The 12984-nt window shown below is 41.5% G+C and overlaps 1 protein-coding gene across 4 annotated transcripts in view; it reads left to right on the top strand.

Annotated features, from left to right (window-relative positions):
* Nucleotides 1–12984, top strand: part of SMAD9 (SMAD family member 9) — a 112566-nt gene that overhangs the window by 62724 nt on the left and 36858 nt on the right. For 2 of the 4 annotated variants that reach the window (XM_077973558.1, XM_028837084.2), the window contains 2 exons: nt 3072–3328; nt 7935–11908. In XM_077973558.1, coding sequence (XP_077829684.1) covers nt 3072–3328; nt 7935–8078 — 401 coding nt within the window. In that variant the 3' untranslated portion in view covers nt 8079–11908. 4 annotated transcript variants of the gene reach the window in all.

Genomic DNA, 12984 nt, shown 5'->3' with positions numbered 1-12984 from the left:
GCCTACCTGCCCAGGCTCTTCTCTGTGTTGGTAGCTTTGCCAGAGTGGACTGTGGTTGCAGATGACCTGAACATGATTGAAAACCAACCCCCAAAGACCAGACTCACATAACAAAAAAATCGTATTTATTTTATGTAATAGGTTTTGAGAGGATTATATGTTTGAAGGTCATTCAGTTCACATATCGACTAAATCCTTAGCAGCTCCACTCTGGCTCCTTTACCTGCTTTCCCTCTTGAAAGAACCTCTGCCCACCCCCACAAGGCAGGCCTTTCCCCTTTGGAGCCCACAGGGGTGGTTGTAGGAGGCGGTGTTTGCATTTTGCCCCAGCCTGGGGTTCTCTTTATGATCGTGAGGGTCCAGCCAAGTAACTCTCCCAGCCAGTTAGGACCATCCTTCTGCCCCCTGGCACCACCGCCTAGGCCCTGGGGTTAGGGCCCAAGGCCATTCAGGAGAGTGGGTAGCAACGATGAGATAGAGGAGGGGGAGGAAGGCTGAGGGAAGCAGAGAAGGGGAGCCGGTCTCTGGCTGAGGAAGAGGAGAGGCAGTGACAGGACAATCGTGGCCTGGATATCCAGGGCTGTGCTTTAGCTCTGCGACCCTGGCTCAGTTGCTTCAGAATGATGTGGTTGGGATACATACTACTCAAAATTGTTCTTTTCTAAAATTGTATTAAGGGAAAAGGAAACAAGAAATATGGTGGGATGTAATCACATATAATGCAGAACTGCGCCAAGTGCTACTTAGGACCTGACAAACTCCCAGCAGCTACATCAGTAATGTTTCCTACATTCTCAGTTATGCACACGGGGCCCTGAGCAGCCCTGGAAGCTGTAAGTTCTGTTCTTTAAAACGTTCACAATTTCATTTTGAGGAGACCACAAATATATAAGTATATTCTGGATTGTTTCTACAAACACCTTTTAACTGCAGTGATCATATGTATAATCACATTGACTTCTAGTGCTGGAGACTTTTTTTTCCCATCAAAAGTTGGAGTAAAATTGTTCTGATATTTAATATTCACTAGACTAGAATTTCTTCATTTTTTTCTAACATCAGTCCCTTGCTATACATTTATATTAAATCTCAAACCCAGACATTTAGAGGGAAAGAATCAACTAAAATTTAATTTGGAATGGAAATTAGCATGAGCAGCAACATTCTCAGGATGCTTTTCTTTCTTTTTTTTTTTTGAGGTAGACTCTCACCCAGTCGCCCAGTCTGGAGTGCAGTAGTGCCGTGATCTCAGCTCACTGCAGCAGCCTCCGCCTCCCAAGTAGCTGGGATTACAAGCGTGCGTCACCACGTCCAGCTAATTTTTGTATTTTTTAGCAGAGACATGGTTTCACCATGTTGGCCAGGCTAGACTCGAGCTCCTGATCTCAAGTGATTGACCTACCTTGACGTCCTAAAGTGCTGGGATTGCAGGTGTGAGCGCCTAGCCTCAGGATGCTCTTTTGAACTTTAATTCCAAGAATATTAGATGAAGTGATATAGGCTATATTTTGCTTATGAGTTTTTATATTACTGTATCTGAAAATGTAGAAATTTCGCTGTTCACAAATAAAAAATAGACATTATTTATATGATTGATATTAGTGGATGACAAACTTAAATGAAATAGGTCTCTGAGGTATTTGTTAAGAGAAACAGATTTCTAAGTGTTGGTAAATTTTTAAAGCGTCATTTTTTGTCTCCACTGAAGTGGGTTTAATATGTGCACTTAAGTAACATTTTCATGATATTAACTGTGTACAGTTTTAAATTTTAAAATTTGTAGGCTGGGCGCGGTGGCTCATGCCTGTAATCCCAGCACTTTGGGAGGCCGAGGCAGGTGGATTACTTGAGGTCGGGAGTTTGAGACCAGCCTGGCCAACATGGTGAAACCCCGTCTCTACTAAAAAACAAAAATTAGCCAGCCGTGGTGGCAGGCACCTGTAATCCCAGCTACTTGGGAGGCTGAGGCAGGAGAATCACCTGAACCTGGGAGGCGGAAGTTGCAGTGAGCTGAAATCGTGCCACTGCACTCCAGCCTGGGTGATGAGTGAGACTCTGTCTCAAAAAAAAAAAAAAAATTAAAATTTGTATATGTACATGAAGGATTATTTGATTTTTTCGCATGATATATTCAGTTCATTTCTAATATTACAAAACCTTATTTTTGGAACAAATAAACAGGAGTGGCCGGGCGCGGTGGCTCAAGCCTGTAATCCCAGCACTTTGGGAGGCCAAGACGGGCGGATCACGAGGTCAGGAGATCGAGACCATCCTGGCTGACACTGTGAAACCCTGTCTCTACTAAAAAACTACAAAAAACTAGCCGGGCGAGGTGGCGGGCGCCTGTAGTCCCAGCTACTCGGGAGGCTGAGGCAGGAGAATGGCGTGAACCCGGGAGGCGGAGCTTGCAGTGAGCTGAGATCCGGCCACTGCACTCCAGCCTGGGTGACAGAGCGAGACTCCGTCTCAAAAAAAAAAAAAAAACAGGAGTGATGGGAGGAATAGTATATGAGACCTTACTGACTGGTTCTTGGGGGTGATTGTTAACATGGGTGGCAATCCACTTTTATTTATTTATTTTTTTGCAATGACGTCTTGCTCTGTCACCAGACTGGAGTTCAATGGTGCTACCTTGGCTCACTGCAACGTCTGCCTCCCAGGTTCAAGCAGTTATCCTGCCTCAGCCTCCCGAGTAACTGGGATTACAGGTGCCCATCACTATGCCTGGTTAAATTTGTATTTTTAGTAGAGAAGGGGTTTCACCGTGTTGGCCAGTCTGGTCTTGAACTCCCGACCTTGAATGATCTGCCTGCCTCAGCCTTCCAAAGTGCTGGGGTTACAGGCATGAGCCACTGCACCCGGCTGCAATCCACTTTTAAATGGATTTATGGAAAAAGCACAGATTATAATTAAACTAAGTGGTATTTAGGTCACACATCTCATTCATCTGATCAGTGATCTGACAATGAACCTGACAGGGGAGAGTCACATCTCCTAGGGTTTCAGGAATCAGTGGGAGAGGCACGCTGTGACAGGGAATGTGAAGGAAGGCTGTGTGTTTGTGTCTGCAGGTGTGCACTTGTACTACGTCGGGGGAGAGGTGTATGCCGAGTGTGTGAGTGACAGCAGCATCTTTGTGCAGAGCCGGAACTGCAACTATCAACATGGCTTCCACCCAGCCACCGTCTGCAAGATCCCCAGCGGCTGCAGCCTCAAGGTCTTCAACAACCAGCTCTTCGCTCAGCTCCTGGCCCAGTCAGTTCACCACGGCTTTGAAGTTGTGTATGAACTGACCAAGATGTGCACTATCCGGATGAGTTTTGTTAAGGTAAGGAGTGCTTGCTATCACATTATAAAATGTTCAGTGAAAAACAAAACAAAACAAAAAAGCACCCTGACTGATGTGGCAGTTCTGCGGTCAATTCAGATAGACAAAACCAATTTTTTTTTTTTTTTTTTTGAGACGGAGTTTCACTCTGTCACACAGGCTGGAGTGCAGTGGCATAATCTTGGCTCACTGTAACCTCCGCCTCCCGGATTCAAGCGACTCTTCTAACTCAGCCTCCCAACTAGCTGGGAGTACAGGCGTGCATTACCACGCTTGACTAATTTCTGTATTTTTAGTAGAGACAGGGTTTCACCATATTGGCCAGACTGGTCTTGAACTTCTGGCCTTGTGATCCGTCTGCCTCGGCCTCCCAAAGTGCTGGGATTACAGGTGTGAGCCACCGCGCCCAGCCCAAAAGCAATTTTTTTGAATTCTGTTGTTTTTAGGAGGAGTTCCTCTTTGAGTATAAACTGTCTTGTTTAGCAATTATATGAAAATTCTTACACATTACTTTTGAGGAAAAACAAGTAAGGTGGCTCTCTGTTTTTAATGCAGATGATAAAGTAACAACAGTAATTTTACAGGACTAGTGCAACAGAGATTTTTCCATCCTTCAAATTGCCAAGCACTATTATCACTCAGTGAGTGTTGGCGAATTTATCTGAATTCAGTAAGATACTCTCCTTACTCTTAGAAAGCATACAGGCACATGGAGGAGATAATATTTATGAATAAGCTACAAAATAGGCAGGATTGGTTCTAATACAAGACAGCAAATTAAGTAGTGTTATAAAGGTATAAACAATCTGGAATAGAAACATGAGGCGGGTGTGATTAATTCTGAGAGTAGTATATGTTCTGTTGATGAGTATTTGTTGAATTTCTCGAATCTTATTAGGGTTGCTATGAAGGCTGGAGAACCAAGGAAGTTTCTTAGTGGGAAGGAAAAACAACTGGGTTTGTATATGGAAGCAAAAGCCTTCAGTTTCATCACCTGCTATTTTATCTGTTGCAAAGTACTCGCAAATCAGTCTAATATTTCAAAATCTGGGCTCATCAAAGTATCCGGGTATGTGTGAGTTTTCATACTGCCATGCCTCCATCCAAGGAATCAGCATGGCTTGTTCCAGGCATTTTTTTCAAAGTAAATTTTATTAGCACTTTAAAATTACCATGACAAAGAATTTTTCTACACTCAAATTTTGTTTTTATTGTTTATAATTTTAGTAATTATTTAAAAACTAAGAACAATATAGTTTCCAATTTTAAAAAACAGCTGCTTGAAATTATTTCTCTTTCATGGTGACAAAGCAGTTTCATCCAAATTTAGTGTTTTAAAAGCATCTATTATAAAGTTATATTAACAAAAAACTTGGAAATCTTTTCAAATGTTCTGTTGCTTTAGAAACGGCAGAGGGCATCATTTGAATCATACAGTTTTTTTTTTTTCCAGGTCTGTGTTTTTAAAATTAGGATGAAATGCCAATATCTCATAGGTAATTATTTCACTCTAATTAAATATAAGCTTATATACAAATCTGATTTTCCTGATAACTAGATACATTTCTCAGATAGGCAACATTTAAATTCATAAAGCTACACAATTGACACAGAAGACAAACCTGTTCCTAATACTGCAGGAACTTTTAAAATAAATACATAGTAAATACAACTATAGATCATTTTTTTAAACATTTGAGATGAGCAACTGTAGCTACCACTGGGCTAATGGATCAGATCTCTTTAAGGTTTCTTTCAGCTCTGATTTTTACCGATTCTAGGACTCATTCAGTCAGTCAACAAATATTTATTGAGCACCTACCATGTGCAGCCAGGCGTGTGGGACATAGCAATGTTCACTCACAGATCTCTGCCCTCAGGGAACCAATATTCTAGGAAGGAGAGAGAGATAATACACAACAGCCATAACACAGAAGGAGGATGGAAAGAGAAAGTGTGGGGCAGGGTGAAGGGAATTGGAGCACGGGGGCAGTGGAGTCATCTGCACATCAGGGTGGGCCTCACTGAAAAGGTGACAGGTCAGCAGAGACTGGAAGGAGACATGGAGCTAGGCCCAGGGACTTCTGGAGGAAGAGTAGAAGCAGAGGGAAGAGCAAGGCAACAGCGTACACCTGGAAATTCTGAAGAGCAGGCAGGCCAGTGTGGCTGGGGGAGCGAGATGAGAGCAGCTGCAGGGAACCACAGCGAGGCCTCCTGAGCCACTCCTTGGAGTTTATCGGTGGCTCTCAGGAGGTGGCGAGCTTTTGCAGGGATCGGAGCAGAGCATTTTCATGATCTGACTTCTGTTCTTAAAGGATCGCCCTGCCTGCAGTGTGGAGGATAGGTATTACACAGACAAGGTTGCAAGTAGGAAAACCAGTTAGGAGGCTATTGCAATATTCAGATGAGAGTCGCCCTCACCTGGAGGGATCCAGTACAGCTGTGAGAAGTGGAAGGATTCTGAATTGTGAAGGCGGATGAGGCGTGGGGGTGAGAAAAAGAGGAAGATGAAGTTAGTTGCCTTCAATCAAGATGAAGATGCAGGTGTATTGAGATGTCTGTCCACATTCAAGTGGAGTTGCTGAGTAGCCAGTTCGATGTAAGAGTCTGGATTTGGGGAAAGAGATTTGGGCCCGAAATACAAGTTTGGGAATTGTCAGCAAAGGGACAGTATTTAACTCCCTAAGTCTGGATGAGAACACCAAAGGTTTGAGTTTAAACAGAAGGGCCAGGAGTGGTGGCTCACGCCTGTAATCTCAGCACTTTGGAAGGCTAAGGTGGGTGGATTGCTTGAGGTCAGGAGTTCAAGACCAGCCTGGCCATCGTGGCAAAACCGCATCTCTACTAAAAATACAAAAATTATCCAGGTGTGGTGGCGCATGCCTGTAATCTCGGCTACTTGGGAGGCTGAGGCAGGAGAATCACTTGAACCTGGGAGGCAGAGGTTGCAGTGAGCCGAGATCGCACCATTGCACTCCAGCCTGTGTGACAGCCAGATTCCGTCTCAAAAGTAATAATAATAATAATAAATAGTAAATAAAAATAGAGAAGAAAGGGGGCTCCAGGACCGAGCCCTGGGACACTTCAGCATTTAAAGATGGGACAGAAGGGACAGAATCAGCAAAGAAAACTGAGAGACCAGCCAGTGAAGTAGTAATAAGACCAAGAAGTGTGGTGCTTTGGAAGCCAAGAAAAAACAGTGCATTGATGAGAGGGTGTGATGAACTAAATCAAATGCTACCCACGTAACACAAAGGCTGAGAGCTAATAATTCATTTTTACAATATGAAGGCCTTTTTTGATCTTGACAAGAAAAGTTTTGTTGGTGGCTGGGGTGAAATGATCAGAATGGATTTAAGAGAGAATGGAAGGAGACAAACTGAGACAGCCAGTGTGGATGACTCTTCTGAGGGTTTTTGCCAGAAAGGGGATAGAGACATAGGGTAGTAGCTGGTGGGGGTGGAGAAGTATCTTTCAGATGGAAGATATTTCAGTGTGTTCATATGTTGACGGGAATGATATAGTAGATGCAAAAGATTGCAGGAGAGGAGAAGATTTGCTGGAATGATGTCTCTGGGAAGGCAGGTCTGAGAGTGCATAAGTGGGTGGATCAGCTTATTTGGAAACATAGATAATTAATCTGTGGTAAGAGGTAGAAAGGCCAAGTATGTGGGTGCAGGTCCTGTGGAAACTCTTATTTCTGATGTCTTCCTTTTTCTCGTTAAAATACAAAATAAATCCATCAGTTGCAGGTATGGACAGGGGAAAAGGAGTTGGAGGTTTTAGTGGGGAGGAGCAGTCACCTAGGAGGGGGACATGAAAGAGGGGACTGGAGGGTAGGTTGTGACTGCTGGGGACATCACAGGTCCCCTTGAGGTTCTCAGTAGTGAAAGTAAAATGTGATCAGGCAGCATGGTTGTGTTGAAATCCAAGTTGTAAAAAACTCTACAGAGAATCACTCCCAGTCACAAAACTGATTGACTTGGCTGTGATATCCCTTCATTTTGAAATATCTTTTCATTGGTGTATAACATATAGAGAAAAATATGCAAATTATTTAAAAAAATTTTTTTACTGTCTCTCCTTTGAATGGTGATAAAAGGGAAATTGCCAGGTGAACCAGAGAGAGAGAGAGAGAGAGAGAGAGAGAGGGAACGAGAGAGAACAAGCAAGCTTTGATAATCAGCCCTGAAAAACCAAGAGCGCCTTCCAGTTCTGTCTTTACGACTTCCAGGTCCAGTCACTGGTCTGCAGTAACCAGCAAAACACTGTCGTGGGCATGAAGGGGTGAACAAAAGGTCAAGTTCCTTCCTTTGTGGAAGGGAAAATGATTTTCCAATGCTTCCCATGTGACTGGAGTGCCAGAACCTCTCTAGATCCGAGTATTCAGTTGTGAGGGAATGCACTGATTTGGATTCATCTGAAGGCATCTGGTTGGTGCGAGAGTTGACCCGTGTTTACAGGAAGGTAGAGGCCATGTTTTCTCTGTCTCAGGTCTCAGGAGCTACCCTGGAGTATGGGCTCTGCCCCTGCTGAGCTGTGCCTGGGGCTCTGGAGGCTGAGTGTAAGTGTAGCACCATCACTCAGCTCCGTTCTTGTTTTTCAGGGTTGGGGCGCTGAGTATCATCGTCAGGATGTCACCAGCACCCCCTGCTGGATTGAGATTCATCTTCATGGGCCGCTGCAGTGGCTGGACAAAGTTCTGACTCAGATGGGCTCTCCACATAACCCCATTTCTTCAGTGTCTTAACAGTCATGTCTTAAGCTGCATTTCCATAGGATAGAGGCTATTGCAGGGAGTGGCTTGTATCATTTCAGGTTTGCAACTAACTGAAGTTTCTAAAAACATGTGTAAATACACAGAATGTATACTGTTCCTATTTTTTTTAATCACCGTTTGTTTTGTGCTTTCTAGTTAACCTGATGCCAGCACAGTGCAATTGGAAAAGCAGGCCTTTGGTGCCTGTGCTATAAGCAGCAGATTTCGTGGGAGGAAACAATTGAGAGGCAGTATTGTCAACAGTATTTGCAGGGTGTTAGCAGAATAAAAGGCAGCTTTAGTCAGCCGTGTCATTATAAAGCATGTTGTGTGGCCTCACAGAAACACTGAAACTGTTTATACAGCAAAAGTCAGGTATTAGCAGCACTAGAGCAAATATCACTCAGATGAAACAAAGCAGTGAAACCCCTCCAGTTGAAATGATGTCACTTTTAGTGCTATTGGCAAGAAAAAAAAACAAAAAAAGCTTGTACAATGAATTAATGAGATAATCTGTAGAAACTTTATTTCTAAGGTTGACATACCTGTAGCTGGGCTCCTGTGTTCATATTCAGTGGTACATTTTAAACAAACTGTGATCGGAAAAGAAAAAAAAAAACTGTGAAGCCGAAAGTCATGTTCCCTCAGTCTACCGCTGTAAAAACAGAGTCTAATATGGGAAAATAAATACGAAGATAGCATGAAATGCTGTTTCCCAAATTACAAGATAAGACCAGAACTTGCTCCAAGAGCCACCCAGGGAGACTCCTGCTTTCCACAGAGGAGACCAGGCTCCTGTTGTCCTGGTTGTTCATGTCATGCCGTCCTGCAAACTTCGAGTCTGCGCAGCGTGCCAGAATAGCACTTGTTTCAGTCTGGTGTCAAGAAGCAGGTGAAAGCGAAGGTTGGAGAAAAGTGTCACACGTCGACTTACACTTTCTCATTTCCCACGTTCCAGTCTCCTGGGAAGGACACTCTTTTGCCACGTTTTCTTGCCTCTTGGCAAATATTAACTCTTTGCAGATTACTGAATCAACAGTAAAGACTTTGAGAAGATCTGGACACATTATTGGATCAATGAGTTATTTAACCTAGTGTCTCCAGTGATTATCTGAAGTCTCATAGCTGGAAATAAATTCCCAAGTAAAGTGATAATAATTTCATAATCGTCTATAATTTCTGGGGAACAGTGGTAATGAATAATAATATATCTTTTAAAAATATACACAATATTAAAAACATGTTCTTATTTTACTTTAGATGAGGGAGGAAAATCCCCAAATTTCCAGGTACTTTCATATACATACTTGCCATGCACTAAACACTACATTGCTTGGAAAAATATTTCACACCCTCTTTAAAAATATACAATTTAAGATAGCAGTTATGCTTGTAACAGACAGCACTTCAGTAATCCAAGAAGTTTCTTCATGTATACATTTTAGCTCAACTCTTTCTAGCATTAGTGCACATGGTAGTTTTTCTAATTAAATTGTATTCAAGGTAGAAATGATCATGTGAGAAAGTTATATGATTGAGCTACTACTGTCACCTCTTACAATGACTAGTGTTATCTAATAGAAACTTTCATACATACACAATAGAAAAGAATTATTACACTTTACATTGAAAAACGTAATATGTGGCTCATGTAGTGTTTAGAAAAATCTGTAGTTGATTGGTTCATCAACTATGTATTGTGTACCTACCTATAGGTGTCAGGTACAATGTTAGGAACTGTAGAATCAAATGTAAATAGAAGACAGTCCCAGCCCTCATGGAGCCAAGAATCTAATAGTGAATCTGTTTGTACAGACATCATCATGTTTCAGAACTTTTAAAACAAAACAATGCAATCTGTCTTTAGCTTGAAAGAATGTAATTGATTTCTTATCTCTGTTTTGAAATTTTTATTTCCTTGCTCTTCTGCAGAGTCAGGTAATGGTTCCTTGTATAAATGCTACTTTTCTTCCATGTCTCAAAGTGGGTTTTGTTCCTCTCCTTGCTTCCCTATTTTCCAATAATTCTCTGTCTCCCCTTCTCTTGGAAAAGGCATTAATATGGTGAGTCTCATATGGGAACCATTCCATGGGAGAACTTCAACACAGCTTTTGCTCCAGAGATCAAACATAGCTTTCATGATCTCTCTACCAGCTATCAAACTTATCCTCTGGTAATCTTTTTTTTTTTTTGAGACAGAGTCTTGCTCTGTCGCCAGGCCGGAGTGCAGCGGTGCGATCTCGGCTCACTGCAACCTCTGCCTCCCGGGTTCAAGCGATTCTCCTGCCTCAGCCTCCCAACTAGCTGGGACTACAGGCGTGGGCTTCCACGCCTAGTTAATTTTTGTATTTTTAGTGGAGATGGGGTTTCACCATGTTAGCCAGAATGGTCTTTATCTCTTGACCTCATGATCCACCTGCCTCAGCCTCCCAAAGTGCTGGGATTACAGGCGTGAGCCACTGCGCCCGGCCTCCTCTGGTAATCTTATACCTTTACAGAATTAATCTAAACTGGTGGCTCATAAATGACATTAAAAAACAAAAAACAATCTGGATGCAGTGGCTCATTCCTGTAGTCCCAGCACTGTGGGAGGCCAAGGTGGGAGGATCACCTGAGCCCAGGAGTTTGAGGCTGTAGTGAACTATGATCACATGACTGCATTCTAGCCTGGGTGACAAAGTGACACCCTGCCTCTAAACAAAAATCAAGCAACAAAAAACTTGTTATTTCCCTGCAGCTTTGGGAAGCCAGAACACAATTTTGCAGTGAACCTGAATTTTCTGTGACAAATAAATTACTAAATTGGCACATATGATCATCACCAGTCATGTCTCATCAAAAGCCTTTATTAAGATGCTTGTAAAATTTGAAGAATTTAGAAGTGATGAGAAGTTAACCCCTTAGTCATGTAACATAATCATATTTTAATCAGCTTTTTCTTTTGCTACCAAGAGTTTCAAAAAATGAATGCAGTATTTGATTTCAGGCTTCTAAATGTGCTCATTTAGTACTCATTCCTTGATGTAGACAATAAAAGAAAAAACCGAATAGCATTCTTTCCAGGATAACTATTGAAGCAGACAGCTAAGCCTCTAAACATGAGCACTGTGGCACATATTTAAGGTTGCCACGGACAAGGATCACACAACAGAGAACACTGTAGTAACATTTTGGTCTGCTCAACAACACCCAGAACATTTACCAGTTTTTGTTGTTGGTTTATTATTTTTCTGTTAAAAAATTGTGAAAAGTTTGTTTTAGCTGGATGATATTTTAATAGTTGCCACTGTTTTGGAACTATAAAGATGTCACTACTTAACACATATACCTTATGTTTTGTTTTGTTTTGTTTTACACTCAGTATAAATCAGGAAAAGTTAGCCAACCATCTAGTATTTAGAATCCTCTTTTTTATTGTCTTCTGAGGATATGGATGTTCCCATAACAGCAACAAAACAGCAACAAAAACATTTCATAAATATCACTTGATAGACTCTAAGCACCTGCTTAACTTTGAATGTGTCCCAAATATTTAGTGTGTGTATATATATATATATATATTCAACAAATAAAACAAACTATAACATGCATTTCACATTTTGTCTTTCCCTGTTAGGATTTTAATAGCAGAACTGTATGACAAGTTTAGGTGATCCTAGCATATGTTAAATTCAAATTAATGTAAAACAGGTCAACAACAACAAAGAAACTTTCTATTTGAGTGAAGTCATGCTTTCTATTATAACTTGGCTTCGGTTATCCATCAAATGCACACTTACACTGTTACCTGATTGTTTATAATAAAGAATACCGTACCTATATGTCTTTTGGCTCATTTTTCCTGTAAACCTCATAGAAGAGTCACTGTATGTGGGTCTGCAGCATCTTAAGTCAATTAATTTTAAACCATTCTATTTTGAAAATGGGATGTTAAATTCCACATGCTATAGAGAAATTAGGTAGTGGTTTTGATTAAACACCTTAGAATAACCATCGTGAAGTATAGATCCTGAAGATACTTCACAGTAACTTTAGAAAGGATATATGTAGAACCTTTTTCTGGATGGTAGCAAATATGTGATATTGCAGTGTATAGGGAAGAATGAGCACTTCTATTATTGTATAACATCTGTACATTGCTACAGATTGCCTATTAGGTGCTAAAAGGCAACTGGTGAGGGAGAACTAAAATGAAATCCAAAGAAATAGGAACACATCTAAAAATGTAAATTCTCAATTCCTTGCATCTAAATTTCCTTCTAATCTTAAAAAGGGGAAACTCTACACCTAGAAAACAGCTTTCTTATTTACTTGATCAGAGTTGTCAATTTTTTTTTTTTTTTAACAAAATGGAGCTCTTTATTCAAAAAGTGTTTTGTGGGACTCCAAAATATAAACACATGAAAGATGTGCCAGTTTAGATCCAGGTGGGGACCATGAAGCCTCCAGTTTACACTGTAAGTTTCTGGAGAGCAGTGATTGTGTCTTGTTTGTCTGCGTCTCCCATGGTTCCTGACCCTGTGCTTGCACCTAATATTTGGCATTGGCATTTCAAACACGAATACACATTCTTTAAACATATCGTGGTATAGACATAAAAATACTGTCTTCAAACATCAGCCTGTCTTAGAGAAGTATTTTCATCATAGACTGCTTATATTTACTTATCAGATAGTTCTTATGTATCAGCAGGCACTGTAGATGCAATGACAAAGTCCTTGCTTTTGAGGAGCTTACCGTTTTGTGGAGAAAGATGAACAAGTAAACCAATAAGCAGTGTGCTGTCAGCTGTGACAAGCTGCTGGGACCACCGAGTGACATCTACATCAGACCCTGGGTAAGTACCAGGGAAGGCTTCTGGGCCGATCGAAGTTGCCATCCTTCATGTCGGTTCTCT

This window comes from Macaca mulatta, chromosome 17 (genome assembly GCF_049350105.2).
Source record: "Macaca mulatta isolate MMU2019108-1 chromosome 17, T2T-MMU8v2.0, whole genome shotgun sequence".
Classification (NCBI taxonomy): Eukaryota; Metazoa; Chordata; class Mammalia; order Primates; family Cercopithecidae; genus Macaca; species Macaca mulatta.
The sequence above is the reverse complement of the archived record's forward strand: the minus strand, read 5'-3'. Positions and strand labels throughout refer to the sequence as shown.